At 36.7% G+C, this 17,683-nt stretch overlaps 2 protein-coding genes and 1 long non-coding RNA gene across 3 annotated transcripts; 1 reads left to right on the top strand and 2 right to left on the bottom strand.

Moving 5' to 3' along the window:
- Positions 1-275: 275 nt before the first annotated feature.
- Positions 276-772, bottom strand: LOC148787013 (uncharacterized). The gene is made up of 2 exons (XR_016067463.1): positions 632-772; positions 276-539 (listed from the first exon to the last, which is right to left on the bottom strand). It is a non-coding gene; the product is annotated as an uncharacterized LOC148787013 (long non-coding RNA).
- Positions 773-920: 148 nt separating this feature from the next.
- LOC105177590 (phosphatidylinositol 3,4,5-trisphosphate 3-phosphatase and protein-tyrosine-phosphatase PTEN2A) lies at positions 921-9,365 on the top strand. Its single transcript, XM_088885308.1, has 13 exons — positions 921-1,381; positions 2,291-2,933; positions 3,407-3,508; positions 3,582-3,638; positions 5,089-5,154; positions 5,998-6,174; positions 6,279-6,365; positions 6,450-6,514; positions 6,588-6,664; positions 7,414-7,460; positions 7,659-7,789; positions 8,248-8,317; positions 8,516-9,365. The coding sequence occupies exons 2-13, from the start codon at positions 2,292-2,294 to the stop codon at positions 9,026-9,028; spliced, it is 2,034 nt and encodes a 677-aa protein (XP_088741434.1). The 5' UTR covers positions 921-1,381; position 2,291; the 3' UTR covers positions 9,029-9,365.
- On the bottom strand, positions 9,343-13,567 carry LOC105177591 (small RNA degrading nuclease 1). The gene is made up of 12 exons (XM_088885309.1): positions 13,345-13,567; positions 12,891-13,073; positions 12,688-12,777; positions 12,514-12,582; positions 12,093-12,233; positions 11,873-11,989; positions 11,714-11,783; positions 11,445-11,545; positions 11,026-11,151; positions 10,839-10,946; positions 10,377-10,478; positions 9,343-10,167 (listed from the first exon to the last, which is right to left on the bottom strand). The coding sequence occupies exons 1-12, from the start codon at positions 13,375-13,377 to the stop codon at positions 9,832-9,834; spliced, it is 1,476 nt and encodes a 491-aa protein (XP_088741435.1). The 5' UTR covers positions 13,378-13,567; the 3' UTR covers positions 9,343-9,831.
- Between the last annotated feature and the right edge of the window lie 4,116 nt (positions 13,568-17,683).

The raw sequence follows: 17,683 nt of genomic DNA, 5'->3' as shown, positions 1-17,683 counted from the left end.
TCTAAAAAGTTGTCTAATCCAGTCTAGTATACTGATACCGGACCTAGATTTGTAGTGTATAAAAATGCCGTTCACTATAAAACTGATGATTCAATGGCCAACATACATTATACAAATTCTTCCTTACAAAGGATTTTTGGATAAGTTAGACAAGAAAGGATGCCCGGACAAATTTATCAACCTTGGCCATCTTTACTTTGGGTGGCTAATCACCCTTTATGTTTTGTTTACTTCATTTTTTGTCGGTTCGTGATTAGTGCCTCAAGCCAAGTATATGATGTGATTTTTCCATGATATTAATCACAATTTAATACATTCTATTTTAATCAAATCACCCAAAGTAAAAGGGGCCTGGGTTTAGTCGTGTGACCTTCAAAAGGTTGCCGACTAATCCAGAACAAAACAAGAATGGGATAATACGAGGAAAGAAATCCTTGCACGTTACTGTCAAAATGAATCGTTCTCAAGAACCCGTGAACTTACTGACTTGGGAACAAATTTCGGCTCTCAGTTGAAGGCTTCCTCTTTCCATCATACTGCTGAAAAAGAATAAAAGGAACATCTTCAGATTGAGGACTAAGCCATGAGAATGCACAGGCAACTAAATTTTGAACTACAAAGGCGGGTCCACCTGCAATCACGTACACTCGCACCACGTACAAGACTGCGGTGCAGACAAAATGGGATCCACCGGTAAGAGGATGGGCGGCGTAAGGTGCTGGTACCGCTGCAACACTGTGAATGGCCACTGTGACACGGCGGCGGAGGCCGTTGTGGTGGTTTGCACATGGCGGAGGAAGTGGAACCACCAGGTGTGGGCTCCATTTGGATTACGGTGACGTAATTAGTGTCAGTTCTCTCAGCCATTGCGAGTGTATTACTGCTAGCAACCTGCCGGCGGAGGAGGAGGAGGGAGGAACTTTCATTTCATTTTAGTCCTTGAATTTTAGGAAAAGTGGCATTAGCCTCCAACATTTCAGAAATTATGAATTCATCCCCGCGGAGATGGGAAACCGGAAAAAGCATCCGGAACCGACACGTCATCATCAAAGTTTCCTTGGTAAAGAGCATCCTCCTTTGACCGTTAAAGTGGTTTTGGATCTTCTAGGAGCCGTGAAGCCTGCCGCACTGAATCGTAGCTCATGTCAAATAAATACTTGATATTCAATCAGATCACAATCTAATTAAAAGGAGCTCAGAAGTATCTTAAAATTTCACTCCATTACTATGCAAATTTTCAGAAACCAATTTTAGACTGTAGATACATTCTCCATTCCACCTTTCTCATTTGAAGATTTAAACCTCAGAAGTTGTCATTTTGAAGAGGATTTGCCCTCGCATTCGAGGATACTAAGCGGAGGTTTCTCAATCTTCAATCAAGGTGAATTAATTATTTCAAAAGTTGAAGGATTTTGTGAACAGATCTGAATTTTCTGCAGCTTTTAATCTTCTGCTGTCTTTCTGTTATGGCCGTCAAATGCAGCTAGCTTTTACTCGTTTCTTAATCCACTTAAGTCTTTATTTTGGGCATTCACTTGTTTGCATGTGGTGCGGTGAAGAATTACGCAAATCGAGATTAATCTGACCTTGATTTCTTCTGTGTGTTAATCGCATTCTACGGAAGTTCTTACTAGTAATTTCATTTCCGGGTACAGTTAGTCTCAATTTAGTGGCATGTACTGCCAGTCAAAAATGTCCAAGAAAGTTAACGTTTTGAACACTTATACAAGAAGAGCAGTTCTTAAACTAAATATTATCAAATTTATTGTTCAAAATTCAGCTGACGGTTCACGAATTTTTCGGAGTTCTAAGTTTTAATAAGATTGCTCATAAGGCTAAAGAGAAGATTGAACAGGCAAATACATTATTTGATGATTTAGTTATAAACCTTGAAGCTAAGCAGCACAACAGCTCCAGTTATACTATTATGCATTTCACATTCATTTTAAATATTTAGTGCGTAAAAGTGAAAATAAATCTGGCATCAAGGTAAAATCTCTTCACAAGCACGTTTTGAATGCATATCTAGTTAAAGCTGGTGTGTTGTTATATCCTATATGAACACGTGGAAGAAGAAATGCACACATGTCATTTGGTGCTACTTGAATAAGGAACGAAAATGACACTTCTGTTCTGTAACTTATCCATGTACTATTATGTTTGATCGAGATAACATACTTCTGCAAAATAGTTAAGGCTTGTATTAGATTTACCTTATTTGAATTTGAGTCTCTATTAGATAGTGGAGGTTAAACCTGACATTTGTTCTTTATTGTATGTGAAATACCAGAATGGACTCTGAAACTGCTGAACCAACTCCATCACTGCCTGATAAAAGTTCTGATATTGGATCTCCACCTACCACTGTCTCGGAGAAAAAAGGTTCTGATGTTGCATCTCCAGTTTCTATTGTCTCAGAGAAAAAAAGTTCTGATGTTGGATCTCCACCTTCCATTGTCTCGGAGAAAAAGAGTTCTGATGTAGAATCTCCACCTTCCATTGTCTCGGAGAAAAAGAGTTCTGATGTAGGAGATCCAGCTTCCATTGTCTCGGAGAAAAAGAGTTCTGATGTTGGATATCCACCTTCCATTGTGTCGGAGAATAAGAGTTCAACACAGGATTCATCTTCTATGCTGTCTACATCAACCATATCTTCTTGGGCCAAAAGTCTGAAGCTTCCACAGATCCAACAGGACTCAGAGAGTGCAAATCCTGGAAAGTTCACCTTTTCACGCCTTGCTAGTGGGATTGGACTGCAGATTTCTTCAAAAGCATCTGCATCAACTGAGAGTGCTAACAACAGCTCTGCCTCTGCACAATCAGGTGCTATTGAATCATTCACGAAAGGGATAGTTGACTCCTCTTTAAATGCTGTGAAGGCTGTGCAAGTAAAGGCAAGACATATTGTCTCACAAAATAAGCGCAGATACCAGGTAGCCAAACTGTTATGCTCTGTAATCTCTAGTTGGAGAAGAAGTAATTAGGCTTCTGATTACTTCCATTGTATCAGACAATCACTAGGTTGTCATTTCTTTGCACTATCATCTAGCAATAAGATGTATCATCTAAAATATACAATTAGAAATATTTCAATGTATAATATTTGTGAAATGTTTACATGTGACTGTTAATTATTTTAGATTTTTCATGTGGCGAGTCATATCTGTAATGCAACACCTTACTCCTATTATTTACTAATTTTAAAATCAAATACAGCAGTCTGCACCCAGATTATGTTATTGGTCATCTTCATTCTTTCCTTTCAAAAGGCTGTCTTTTGTACTTTGATTTAAGAAAGCAATCGATTCTTTTGCACCTGATCCTCATAATTGCTCTGTCTCTCTTAGATTTAAGAAATAGTTGATGTGGTTAATAAGTAAAATTTTCCGGTTTCACCTGTTTTTAGGAGGGAGGATTTGACTTAGATATGACATATATAACTGAGAATATAATTGCTATGGGATTCCCTGCTGGCGATCTAAGTTCTGGCCTATTTGGATTTTTTGAGGTAAGGCTCCTTTAATTGTTCACATTCTTATTCAATTTTCAGTCTCTCTTAGAAATGTCGTTGAAACATGCAGGGATTCTATCGGAATCATATGGAGGAAGTGATCAAGTTCTTTGAGACTCATCACAAGGTACCTCTGCTGAATCTTTAAATGTATACGCTGAAGAACTTTTTTTACATGATAAATCCACCTTAAAATAGCCCTTTTCCAGTTTGTACTTGGGGCTGGTAACATTTGATCCTCTTTTTCCACTCAGCTCTAAAGGCCTTCTCTAAAGTTAATCCACTACTTTGTTTCTCACATACCATATAATTATGAATGGCTGAGCCTTTAAACAGTTTAGTTGATGGTTTAGGGGGTCGGAATGGATTACTAAGAATGATAGAGCTGCCATCCTGATTCTCTTCCCATCTAAGAAATACTTTTGAAGTGATTATTAGGTTATTCTTTGCTTTCCTCTTTGAAGTATAATGTTATAGACCAGAGGTCTTCTGTTCACAAATAGGTTATGTTAACATAACACACAGAAAATTTTACTGAGAAAAATGCAAGAAAGGATCCTCAACTTTATAAAATGATTGAAATCGTAATGCAATTATAGCATAGTCATTACAAGAGAGATGATCATCTTAAATTCTTAATGTTATTCTGCAGATTGATACATAAGCATTCACCGGCAGACACATGGCATCTTTTCATGTCACTGCTTGTCAAGAGTTTAGAGTGCTTAACCCTAGTACTTGAGGGAGAGTAGAAATAATCCTGCTTCATTCCCATTACTACCAATTACATGTTTATCATGCTTTGTTGACATCATAACTGTGTCATACTTCATTAACTTTGAGGTGGGAAAATTGCCAGTTCCTTTGGTGAAAAGTGGGAAGAAAAATTCTGGTGATAATTTGGAAGCAGCTTCATGTAGTGATAAAAGTACCTGTTTGCTGCTAATGGAGGTGCAGATCCTTTTAATTGGCAGTAACAGCTGACAGTCTCAGCTAGAAGTGGTGTGGTATATTTGGCAATCTTTTAAACAGCTGTCTCACAGACATAACTGATTATGCCATTAAGATCAATAACTTAGAAAGTAGAGGTCGCTGTGGGCATGGAGAAGCCTAGACATGGGCTCTAAAAAATCTGCCAATAATATTAGCATCTGATTATAATGAAATATGCCAGCAAGCTCCTACATGTAACGCCTGAGAGAGAAGAGGAATATGATGTAAAGAAAGAATGTGGCTAAAATGGTCGAAATTTTATACTTTAATGATCTAGCACTTTTAGCTCTTTGAGTCTAATTTTCTAATATTTTTGCTGAAGGCCAGTCGCTGAACAGTATGCTTGTGAAGAATCAATATTTAGCCTCCAAAGTTTATTAGCATATTTTACTTTGGGAATAACAACACCTATTCATTTGGGAACTAAAGATGATTGTGGTTGATTTGAGTAATGTACCTAGTATATTTTTCATATAAGGGCTTATGCTGTTGGTGTGGTGTTGATACTATTTACGATGCTTCTATCCAGTTGACCATATTTCAATTGTTCAAATTTTTATGTTAAACAAGTTTTGTTTATGCAGGGAAAATATAAAGTCTACAATCTTTGTTCAGAGAGGTTATATGATGCTTCACTATTTGAGGGAAAGGTATGTTTGGCGCACAAAAATTTACTTGAAGCAGAATCGGAAGTGTTTGCAGTTCTTTAAGTCACTTTGATAAGAGCAGTTGAATTTTTTAACATGCTATTATGCCCCAACAGGATGGCATCACTTTGTTTCACTCATTGGTAATCTCTGACAAGAAAATTAGACTATCTTCCTTTTGAGTTGAAACTAATCATATGACTACATTGATAAAGAGCACTCAATTCCTACATTAATACACTTCTGCCTCTGTTCGCTATCCAGCATTCACCATGCATGGTCAGTTGATTTATGAAACCAATGCATTGCCTTGCTTGTAATATTCACCCTTATGACAGCCACCATTTGATTTCTCCCCTTTTTTCCTTTTGTGATTAGCAGCATATGATGATGTGCTGCGAAAAATGCTGATGTTAATCCAAAAACTGAAGAATGTAGAAAGATAACAGTCCACTCCCGCTCTTAATGTTGGGAAGGGGTTTTGGATTGGAGATGGTAGCAGGGGAGGCCTTTGAGGCTCAATATTCTGACTTAGGGTGGGCATGGTGGTGAAGGTTGATTGTGGAGGTGTTGCCACAACTTTGTTGAAGGCGCTGTAGTTCTGTTTTGGTCTTTAGTTTTGTAATGGATGAGATCATAGAAAGAAAAATCAAAATGAGGAAACTGAACCCTAAACTGACAACTAAATAGTGGTTTTCTCAGTTACTTTAGTTTGATGCGTAACTTAATTTTTCCATAAAACTGAGAAGTTCAGTTGAAAATTTGGATGAATTTTAACTTAACCTAATCAAGTAAGCCACATGCACATCTCTGAGGCTGTGCCTATTTGGTTCACCTTTTGTTCAGGTTGCATCTTTCCCGTTTGAAGACCACAATTGCCCTCCTATTCATCTTATAAAATTGTTTTGTCAAAGTGCTTACTCGTGGTTGAAGGAGGACATATTAAATGTGGTAGTTGTCCACTGTAAAGCTGGGAAGGCAAGGACGGGACTGATGATTTGTAGCCTTCTACTGTTCTTAAAGGTGAAGCTTAAATCTTAATCACCAAAAACAGAAAAATTGCTGATTTTGTTCTACGGGCATGATTAGCTACTTTCTGACCATTGTTATTTTGTCCCTCACCACAGTTCTTCCCAACTGCTGAGGAGTGCATTGATTACTATAACCAGAAAAGATGCGTGGATAGCAAGGGTCTTATTCTTCCAAGCCAGATTGTTAGTCAGATATTCCCATATAAAATGATTCCTTGAAAAGGCCTATAGAATACAAGCACCTAACTATTTTTTTTATTATATCAGAGGTACGTGAAATATTTCGAGCGAATCTTGACACAGTTCAACGGTGAAACTCCCCCTGGACGTAGGTACTTTCTGATGATTCATTTCCCAGATGCATTAGGTTGTTTGCATCAAGATATTAATTGCGATATGTTGCAGGTGCATGCTAAGAGGATTTCGGCTTCACAACTGCCCATATTGGGTTAGACCTGCTATTACAATATCTAATCATAATGGTATGAAATTAGATTCACTTTTTAACTTCTTTCATGAATTGAATTGTTTCGCCAACTTTTTAGCTGTATTCATATTCTTGTCTGTGTTCTGAACTCTGTTCAGCCTTCACTGCATTTTACTAGCTTGACATTTTGGTGTCCTATTCTCTTGATCCATGGTTTCAGTCATTTAACCTAGATCATATAAAAAAATAATCTAAATTAGACAGGTTTCAGTGTTTTCTGGAAATGGAAGCATAAAAATAAAAATCTCTACTGTTGATACAAGATTCAAAAGAACCCTAATTATTTTTCAGAAAATTTCAATGTGTTGATTTACTCAAAGAAATTGAAGGAAAAAATGGATATACAAGGGGAGGAACCTTGAATGAGTTCTTGCCTGTGCTTTATTTATTGAATTGGACTCACTCGAGGAATGTTGGGGAGTGAGGGCGACTTTCACGAGCATTAAGTACAAGAAGGCTTGCGCTCAAAGAGAGACCAGCCGCTTGGTCCTCACTACATCATATTGGTAGAGTAAAACATTTGTAACTTTTTCCCTGGTTATTGAGTTCTCTTATTGCATATACCGTAAATCCCACAGCACTGAAATCTCTGATAAAAGTGCCAATTTCAGTTTACCTTGATACACTATTTACATGGGCTGATAGAGATTTTCATCTCAGTTAAATCATCTGTGATATTTCCCAACAGTCCTCCGGGATAGCTTAACTCATCATAGCCTTACAAGTAAAGATTATATTTTACAGGTGAGTTGTTTTCGACGAAAAAGCATCCAAAAACGAAGAATCTCATGGTAACTTTCTTTTGAGCGCTTTTTTGGTAGTTTTAGTTAATGGATTCATACAATGCCTAGGCTTCTGATCTGTAGCAATTGAAAATGTCCTCTATCTTATGTGGTTGTGTGGTAGAGTTATTTGATATCTTATTCAATTATGTTTTTGCTCCTGGAGGAGGGTCATCACTATTTAACAATAGGCACGCCTTTTTGCAGCCTGAAGACTTCTGGATCCGTGCACAAAAGAAGGGAATTGTGGTTTTTGCCCTACCAGGAGAACCTGGTCTAACTGAACTGGTGGGAGACTTTAAAGTTCATTTCCATGATCGTCAAGGAGATTTCTACTGGTATGCATATTGTTATTCCCATGCTATTTCCACTTGATAGTAGCCAGGCTGGCATTTTATTAATGCATCCAGGATTAGTATGACAGTTCAGTTTAGAAATGAAGCCTCTATCTGATGATGTCATTAAAAACTTGAGAGTTATGGACATCAGGGAAGAAATGCTTCTTATAGAAATGAAAATCGAGAACTTTTTGTGGTCAAGCTGCATAGCTAGTATAGTAGTGTAGAAATTTCAGATCTCTGCCCCTTACATTGCCTGTCAGTTAGTGAGTGAGTTTGTATTTTTTCTTAATACAGTACATCTTGAAACTGCTTTGTACCTGGTAAACCATGCCATTCGTCACAGTATTTCTGTCATTGCCCATTTATTACTTTCAAGGGGACCTTTTTATCTCTACTAGAAACATAATTAATGTAATTGTTTACATGTATTTAGTACCATTTATGTTTGTATGCAGTTGGATGAACACTACAATGATGGAAAATAGAGTGATTTTAGAAGGTTCCGACCTTGATGGCTTTGACAACGTAAGCTCCTTCTGTAAGATCATTCATTTTTCTCGAGGTCTTATGATACAATGATACTATCCAGCCATGAAATATGGTGACCCCTTGAAGAATTACTATTAGATCCCCAATGATTATGCAACCATCTTTCTTATCTTTTTCATTATTCTTTAGTTTTATACCTGCCTTGGTAACACAGTCTAATGACTGTTCTTGCAGAGAAAATTGCCTTCCCCAGGTTTTCAGGTGGAAATTGTGATGATAGATTATGATGGAACAATTCCACCCAAAATGAAAACTGATCGTAACAAAAACAATGGGGATGGAAAATCGAGAGATGCTCCTTCTAGTAGTGAAAATAAAGCTAACTCTCAACAGAGTAACACCTCTAGAAAACAAAACAATGAAGATGATGTATTTTCTGATAGCGAGGGGGAAGAACCTGCTTCAAGAAGCACAATGAATCAAACCCTCTCTGCTGCAGGAACTGCCCGACATTCTGAATCTGGCACCAAAGATGAGCACATCCCCACCATATCTCATCAAACTGAACAACTATCTCTGGGTCGAGAGTCCACGAGCTCCCAGTCTAGAAATTCCCGTGAAATGAAAATCAATGTGGTGGAGAGAGCTCCCACAATCCCTGACTTGGACACCACTGATATCAAAGCCATTGCCGCAGATGCTTCGGTTTTCAGTTTTGCAGATGATGAAGATTATGAAAGTGAGTGAAATGGTGATGAGAGCCAATTTCTGCTAATGGGGCATTTCAACATTACTGCTTTTAATGGGGCAGGCAGATTGGCAACTGATGATTGGTTTCATCTCCTCGCTCTCAAATCAGCTGAAGTTTGACCTTGTGCATCCATAATTCATGTATGAATGCCATTTTAGTTTTCAATTGCATGTAATATGTCGTTGTCTGTTTCTATATTTTGGGTCTTTGCTAGATCCCAGCATCAGGTGCTTTTTGAGAGAAAATGATGTACTAGAACTTTGTGATGTTGCAGTCCATCATCAAAATACATGCTATATCATGGACACTATTGCACTTTGCTACGGTTTTTCATATGCCTTGTATTGGCGATACCTGCCGTGATCTCACAAGTTAACTACCACAAAATTCAGGTACAATTTATGAAAATATCTCCAACAGAAAATTTAAGCTGGGAGCACTTTGTCCATGGACCCTTCAAAGAACTCAAAATGAATATTTAAATACACTGATACAGAACAATTACAGCCGGCTTTTCTTATGAAAGAAGATAATGTTGATGCAGCTCTATTTCCACCCTCCAGCAATTCAGGCATACGATTAATCCTTGCAGCGGTACGAACACATTTTTTGAGTTCCAGGCTTCTCATAGAACAAAGCCTTAAAGGTAACAAACTCTCCTTTGACTTCTAAATATAATGCCACTCTTTCAGACCTCATAAAGCACGCATTGAGTGTAAAGATTTCCATCTCATCTTGCTAAAAAACAATGTTCCTCTGGTAATGAACATGTCTCTCTCAGACATTTTCATGCCAATGCTCAGAGTCCTTGTTTCCGAGCAAGAGCAGCAATTATTTTATTCAAGTTTGATATTTCCTGATCTCTTTTACTTAGTTCTCCCTTCAATCTCTCAATCTCTTGCAAATGTGTCTCACACTGATGCCTGCAGTGACTGGAGTCCTCAAGTTGTCCTGATGTCTGGTCTGTTCTCAACTTCTTCAATACACCAGCAGTGTTATTGTCATCTTCAACTGACCTCTTCTTTGCTAACTGGCCAACAGAAAACTCCGGTACAATCTTACAAACACACAAAGTACCAGATGTTCCTGAATCAAGCATAAACTTGACAAGCTTTTGTGGTCGACCACACGAGTCCTAGCAAAAGATTAGATAGAAAAAGTTAAAGTACATAAAGAACAGAACGGGTAAAGGTACTCCGCTCCACCTTGGTGAAAGAAGAGTACTGTGGTTAATAGAATTATGATGTATTGTTACATCACATATACTAGAAAATCTACCCTACCCCTTATGATGCATGCTAAAGGATAAATACATGAGAGCATTACAAAGCGAAATGTACATACCTTTTCTAAGTCACCCTCGAGATTCTCAAACGCTTCAATTGCTTCTTGCTTATTTTTGAATATTGCAAAGGCCGAATATGTATCTCTAACTTTTTTATTCGCCTGCAGAGATAATTTATCAAATGGCAAACAATGACGTTCGAGAGTTTCACTGTCCACCAGACTGGATGTCCAGAAGATAAAAAAACAATATGGCAAAATGTCATGATAGTAAATTTTCATGATTCGATGTTAACCACTGTTTCAGCAACATCTTACATTTGCACAACACTCTCCCAAAAGAACCATTTCCATTTTCACTTAAGGCATTTCCTTAGGTATACATACTACTAGGAACCGACAAAAGGTTGTGAAAGGCAACTTCAAAGAGAAATGAGAGAAAATGTTGATTATTGGTAGAAAATCGGCAGAAGGCGGTGAAAGGCAGCTAAAGAGTAAATAAAAGAGTCGAATTGTACAAACCTTAACTTCAACAGTAAATTCCCCAGGAAGAATACTATTCAAATCTTTGCTATGAAGAGTAATGGGGATCCTATGCACCAGCAATTTTGCTATATCTAACTCCTTCACCTAAATCAGAAACATATTATGAGTACATGTCTCAACTCTGATCAGTAAGCACGAAAAATCAGTAATTCCTTGAAGCTACCTCCTCGGTTACAACATCATCAATTCTTCCCTCTAATCTGGCTAAGACAAGCTTCATTGCAGCACATGCATCATCTAGACAGTTGTGCGGATTTCCCTTTTGCCGGAGCTCATAACCTAACATTGCCTGGTGTACACAGAAAAAGGAATAGGTCACAAATGCTATACCACCACAGCCTGCATCTTGTAAGTTTGTACCACAACACTAGTAGAAAATATATAAAGATAAGTAATACTTTAAATTTGTATAGCAAGATTAACAGTCTTTTGCAGTACTGAGGGAAGGGGGGCATGAAGTTCACTACCTCAGCAATTAGTCAATAACCACACACCGTTTTACAACAGGGTTTCCACATAACATTTACATATTAGTAAGAGGAGAATAATGTGATTTAGGTAAATGCATGGATAAAAAGTCACCTTACACAACAAACTCAGAGAAGGTTTCTTGTTGGTCGGTCCATTTGCATACTTGAAGACATAAGATGTGTCAACAACTCTTGTGTGGTCTAACTTCAATGCTTCAAATAAGAAAAACAAACGAACAAAAATCAAATACAAAATATATCAATGAAAACACACAGAACCAGACTTCCAATTCTACAAGAGCCCCTGTGACAACAGGGGCCTACAATTGTTATTTGCAAAACATGGAAACAGAAAATTAAGATGACAGTTACAAAACTTACCTTGAAGATCATTATTGAGACTGTGACCAACTAAAATGGTACCATTGGACAATAACTTCTTCAGCAATTTCTGTAATGTGAGACATAAAACTAAAGAACAGTCAAGCCAGAATGTACGTGTATATATGTTGCAGACAACTAAAAAGTTGAATAGCATACCTGCACATCTTTCAAAGAATGAGTCACTCCATCTAAATCTTTTGCTGAGATTCCAGTTATCTCTGTCCGATAATCTGCAATTGCTTTATCTGGGTTTACTACTTCATCAAGTTTAACCTAGATTAAAAAGAAACAGAAGTCCATATTTTACCTCAAACCGATCAAATTTGCCCAGCAGGTGACCATTCAAGTATAGTGCAGAAAAGTGACAAGTGAATACCTGTAAATTGCGGTCTACAGCACACACCTTCACCAAAGCTTCAGTGCCATCTTCACAGAGGACCATCTCACAGTCAATGGCAATCATGTCCACAGACTTCAGGGCTTTTGACTTTTTAGTGCGTTTTATGACCAACCATTCCTGCTCCAGCTCGAGATCAAGAAAAGACAAGCCAAATCAACATATATGTATATGCATGTATATAAGGATACAGGTTCAAGGAAAAACATTCTATCGGTTAACTCTGTCACAAGATGTTAAGCAATTCCAAGTTGAACCATTAGCTTACTAGAGATATTTCAATACGAAAATACAAAAACAAATTGCTACGATGAAATAATCATTAAGTAATGACAAATTTGTGAATTTATTTTTACAGGCTAAGTATGCGTACAGGGAGAAGAAATTTTGATATACGTACCTCCTCATGTGAAGGGAAGGAATAATCAATAGGGTACTGAGGATGCTCTAAAGTCAAACGGACTAGCTTCTGCATTGACACAAACAACTGACTCTTAGAAACACTATTCAGTGGTGCAGCAAGAATTCCAAATATCATGTTCCTTCATTGTAAATGAATATATTTGACTCGGACCTGTTCAGCAGTTTCATTATCAGGGGATGTTTTCTTAAATTGCTCCACATCTTCACGGTTGCGATGACATTGAATTACTTTCTTGAAAAACTGCAGTACAACATGCGATAGCATTGTTTTCATACCTTTAAGAGCAATCGGTCTCCTTATTCTTTAGTCATAAAAAGAAAAAAAGATGACGAAGATAGGCGACTCAAAATTACCTTCTGATCATCATCTTGCGTGAATGTTTTCAAAAATGCAGCCAATGAATCAACAGACCTCCTGGACGGGTCACTCAAGCTTGCCCCAAACTTCTTATCATAAACTTTCAGAAACTCCTTCCAGTGACCTTTACTCCCAGCCATTCCTCTCTTTTGCGCCAATTTCACCATTTCAACTAACACCTAATAACATCAATAGTCAAAAACAGCAAGCTTAACATATTTTTCCTGAAGGATTAGGTATGATTTCATACCTATGAAGCACGGAAGTTAACCACATTTAACGAAACAAATTCTCAAACAAAGATTTTGAACTCTATTCTAAGCTTCCTAAGCAAGCACATAGACTCAATTGTATACAAACACAGGAGACAAAAGCCTATAAATAGTACATGAAGTGAATAAGATCCATGATAGAAGATCTCATGCCGACGCAAAACCAATTAAAACTTGCCTCCTTTTTCGCAGACGCGATCAATTCGTCCATAACTAGCGATGAAAACGAAGTCACTGAAATTTTGTATGGCTTCCGACTTCGCGAGCAGCGAGGGAGATTGAACGAGAGAGGAAGAGTGTCTATGCGGTTGAAGAAATTGGATTAGGGTTTATGCATAAGATATGAAGAGGGGCTGGTGAAATTGAACTAGGGTTTATGATTATCCATCATTAACGAATTTTGCACCCAAGAGTTTCAGCTTATTGTCAATTTAGTCCTTTGACTTTCCCGTTCGCCTAATTCAACCGTATCTGTAAGTTGTTACATCTTATGCTTAGTTTAAAATTTCTTATAATAGTTTAAAAATATGTTAAAATATTTTATTTAACTCAAAATAAATTCAGTAAATTTATCATTATGGACCAAAACCCTAAATCTATCATTTTAATATACTTTTTTTAATTAAACGATTAATGCGTTGCAACTAAATTATAATGAGACAATGTACATTAATCCTAATATAGAGATACTGTTTTATTTTTCTCGGTATTTTTCCAAAAATAAAAAGAGAATTTATTTGAGAAGGAGAAATGTGAAAAATTATGAATTAATGATCTCAGTGGGGGTAGTGAAATATTTTATTATTTTTTTGGCTATAAACCCTCTATAAGACTAGGATATTAAAGACTAGGGGAAATAATTTGAAAATTATAATTTTAGAATAATTACACCGTCCTGCTCTGAAGTTTAATATAATTATGCATATACTTTATGTGATTCAAAAAATTATGTCTAATACCCTAATATTTGTTTCTATTCAATAAATAGATGTTTTCGTTAGTCAAAATTTAACAAGTTTACTGATATTTATAAGAAAAAATAGAAGTATATATTTACCTTAATTGACTTATTATTGATTTATTGCAAGTCAAATAATTTTTTTTATGACCAAATACCTTATCACATGCATTAACGTGCATGTAATAAGTTAGTTTGGTCAGAAATATTTGTTTGACCTGCAATAAGTTAGTAATAAGTTAATCGATAATTAATATGAATGTCCATTCAATTTTTATGTTAATATAGATCAATTTCATGAACTTTGACCAACAAAGTGATCTATTTATTAGATGAAAATAAATATTAAAAATACTAAATATAATTTTTCAAACCACTAAATCTACATATGATTACACCATACCTCAAGAGAAGGGCGGTGTAATTACCCTTATAATCTTTAATGATAGTCCGTTATTAGTTGATTGATAATCATTATTAATTATTACAAAATTCTAATTATTAATATTCATGATAAATATTTCTAATGTTAAATGCATTTTTCGCCCTCTAACTATAGCCCATTCCCATTTTGGTCCTTTATCTATTTAGGGTTTGAATTTGGTCCTTTATGTATTAAAATTGCTCAATTTCAGTCCTATTTTGGCCGGAAAAAAACCAAGTCTGCCGGAAATTGCCTACGTGGACAATTTAAATTGGGGCTCAAACCTGATTGGTTTACATTTTTATGACATGGCATTTTTTGAATTAAAAAAAAATAAATTACATGGCTTCTTTATCCACGTCACTCCAAACAAGCCAAATACTCTCTCAGCAAATCCCCAAATCAAAACACATAACACTTCTCCAAATCAAAATCCGTCTCAGCAAATCAAAATCGAAATCCCCAAATCAAAACCCGTCTCCCCCAAATCGAAGAAATCAGCAAACCCTTCCCCCCCAAATCGCCTTCAAAAATCAGACGAAACACTGGTCCACGATGGTGATGAAACGGCCTGAGCGTCACTTGGGCTTGCCTCCACCTGTGTACCGTAAGTTTTCTATGTTTCAAAGTTGGTTTTTTTTTTGTTGTTTTGTGAGTTATTTGTTGCTTTCCCTCCGCCTTTTTGTTGTTTATTGCTTGTGTTTTTTATTGCGTGTGGTCCCATAATGTTTTTTGTTTAGTATATGGTTGGCATGTGTTGTCTCTTTCCAGATATTGTTTATTGCTTGTGGTCCCATATTTTTTATGATTTTTATGTTTAAAATAATGCTCTGTCGTACTGTTACTGTTACTGTTGAATGACATTGTCTTTTTTTTTTTTCTTAAATATTGTACAGACCCTAAAAGTGGTTCTATTACACTTTCTTTGCACTATGATGGTGTAGCCATACATGTTCCCGAAGGAAAGTACATAGGGGGTAGTGTATGTAAATTTGACTATAATTGGGGTTGATGGATGTCACTTGAAAGGGCCTAATGGGGGTATTCTTTTCACTGCAATAGGTGTTGATCCAAACAATTGTTTATATCCAATTGCATATGCTGTTGTGAATAAAGAATGTAGAGAGACATGGGAGTGGTTTCTAATTGTTTTGAAGAATGATCTTATTATAACTAGAGAATATGAATATACATTCATGTCTGATAAACAAAAAGGCTTAATGCAAGCATTTGAAGAAGTTTTCCCGGGCTGTGATCACAGATTTTGTGTGAGGCATTTGCCTAATAACTTTAAACAAGCTGGATTTAGGGGTTTAGCATTCAAAAATGCACTGTGGAATGCTGCCAAGGCATGCACTGTTGGTGAGTGGAAAATAAGGATGCATGAAATGAAAACTTTGTCACAGCAAGCTTTTGACTGGTTTAATGATAAACCTGCTGTTCAGTGGACTAGGTCTCACTTTAGTGAGTCATCTACATGTGATATGTTGTTGAATAATGTGTGTGAGACTTTCAATGCTTGCATTTTGGATGCTAGAGACAAACCAATACTTACGATGCTTGAATGGATTAGAGAATATCTTATGAGAAGGCTGCAAGAAAATAGAGATAGGAGTGCAACAAAGTGGAAGAACAGATTGTGTCCTAAAATTGAACAAATCTTACAGAAACATGCAAATAAGGTGTCTAATTGTATGCCCATCAAAGCTGATGATCTCCACTACCAAGTATCTTGTTTTGATGGTAGTCAACATTGTGTGGATCTTGGGTCGAGGAGTTGTAGTTGTAGGAAGTGGCAACTGTCAGGTATACCCTGTAAGCATGCTTGTTGTGCCATTTATCATCAAAAAAAGGAGCCTTCAGATTATGTGGCAGAGTGTTACACAGTTGAGACTTATAGGAGAGTGTATAACCTTGTCATACTACCAATGAGTCATGTGGCCTTGTGGTCTGAGTCTTGCATAATTCCTCCTCTACCACCCAACTTTGGAAGGGGTGCAGGGAGGCCTCCAAAGGCAAGAAGAAGAGAACCTGATGAGCCTACATTGAACAACAAAAAGAAAAACAAGAAGAAACAAGTGCAAAAGCTCAGAAGGCATCAGACCATAATTCACTGCAGAACATGTGGGGAACCTGGGCAAGTGTCCAGAAAGAGTACCATTTCCAACACAAGAGGTTAAAAAAACTTGCATTTTCTTTTTTTGTTTTCTGTTTTGCAAATGTAATAATTATCTTCTAATTCAATTTTAACCTTCACTTTTGCAGATGCCTGAAGCAAGAATCAACACACAAGGCTCAAGTACAAATACAGAAGGCACAAGTACTAATACTAGAGTAAGAAAACATTTGGACACATAAGTCAAGTTGCTTACATTAAATACATGTGTATTTGTTACTATATTATAATTGTTTAATGTTAATATTGTCACTGTGTTAATGCTGTTGCTGTTGGATAAGATTGTACTTATAGATGTTAGAAATTTGTACTTAAGATTGTACTTATAGATTGTACTTATATGCTGTTGCTGTTGCTGTGTTCAGCTTCCTTTGAGTAGATTGGTTATTTGTTCCCTTGGTATTATATTGTGATTTTGTTTTAAGCTGTAATTATTCTTCACTACATTGAACTTTTGTGCTGAGAAAAGAAAAGGATTATTCTGGTTCTATGGTCCTGTAAATTGTAGAAGTAGGTTAATGTTCAAAAATTTGGCAAAGAAATTTTTACTTAGTGATTTCTGTAACAGGATGCCAAGAGAAAGAAAAAAGCAGCACAAAAAACTCAAGTTGGCAAACAGATGGCAAACTCAACTGTAAGTTTAAGTTTCTACAGTTTTTTTGAAGTTTTTTTTTTTAACTTAAGATGGCAAACTCAATATGAACCAACAGGAAACAGAAGGTGCTACCATTCTTCCACCTTTGCCTCCTGAAGAAGATCCCATGGACGAACCAACTGTTGATCCATGTATCACACAAGTTGTAGCAGCTCCAGTATACAAGAAAGGTCCATCAATGTATCAACAACTGCAACAATCAAACCAGCACTTAACCTTACAACCTAGAGTCCAAATTCGAGCACCTCCACCTATGATTGGCAGCCAAGGATTACCAGTGTTTTTCAACACATCAAGAGCACCA

Source organism: Sesamum indicum, linkage group LG9 (assembly GCF_026168435.1).
Source record: "Sesamum indicum cultivar Baizhima isolate 11 linkage group LG9, ASM2616843v1, whole genome shotgun sequence".
Classification (NCBI taxonomy): Eukaryota; Viridiplantae; Streptophyta; class Magnoliopsida; order Lamiales; family Pedaliaceae; genus Sesamum; species Sesamum indicum.
The sequence above is the reverse complement of the archived record's forward strand: the minus strand, read 5'-3'. Positions and strand labels throughout refer to the sequence as shown.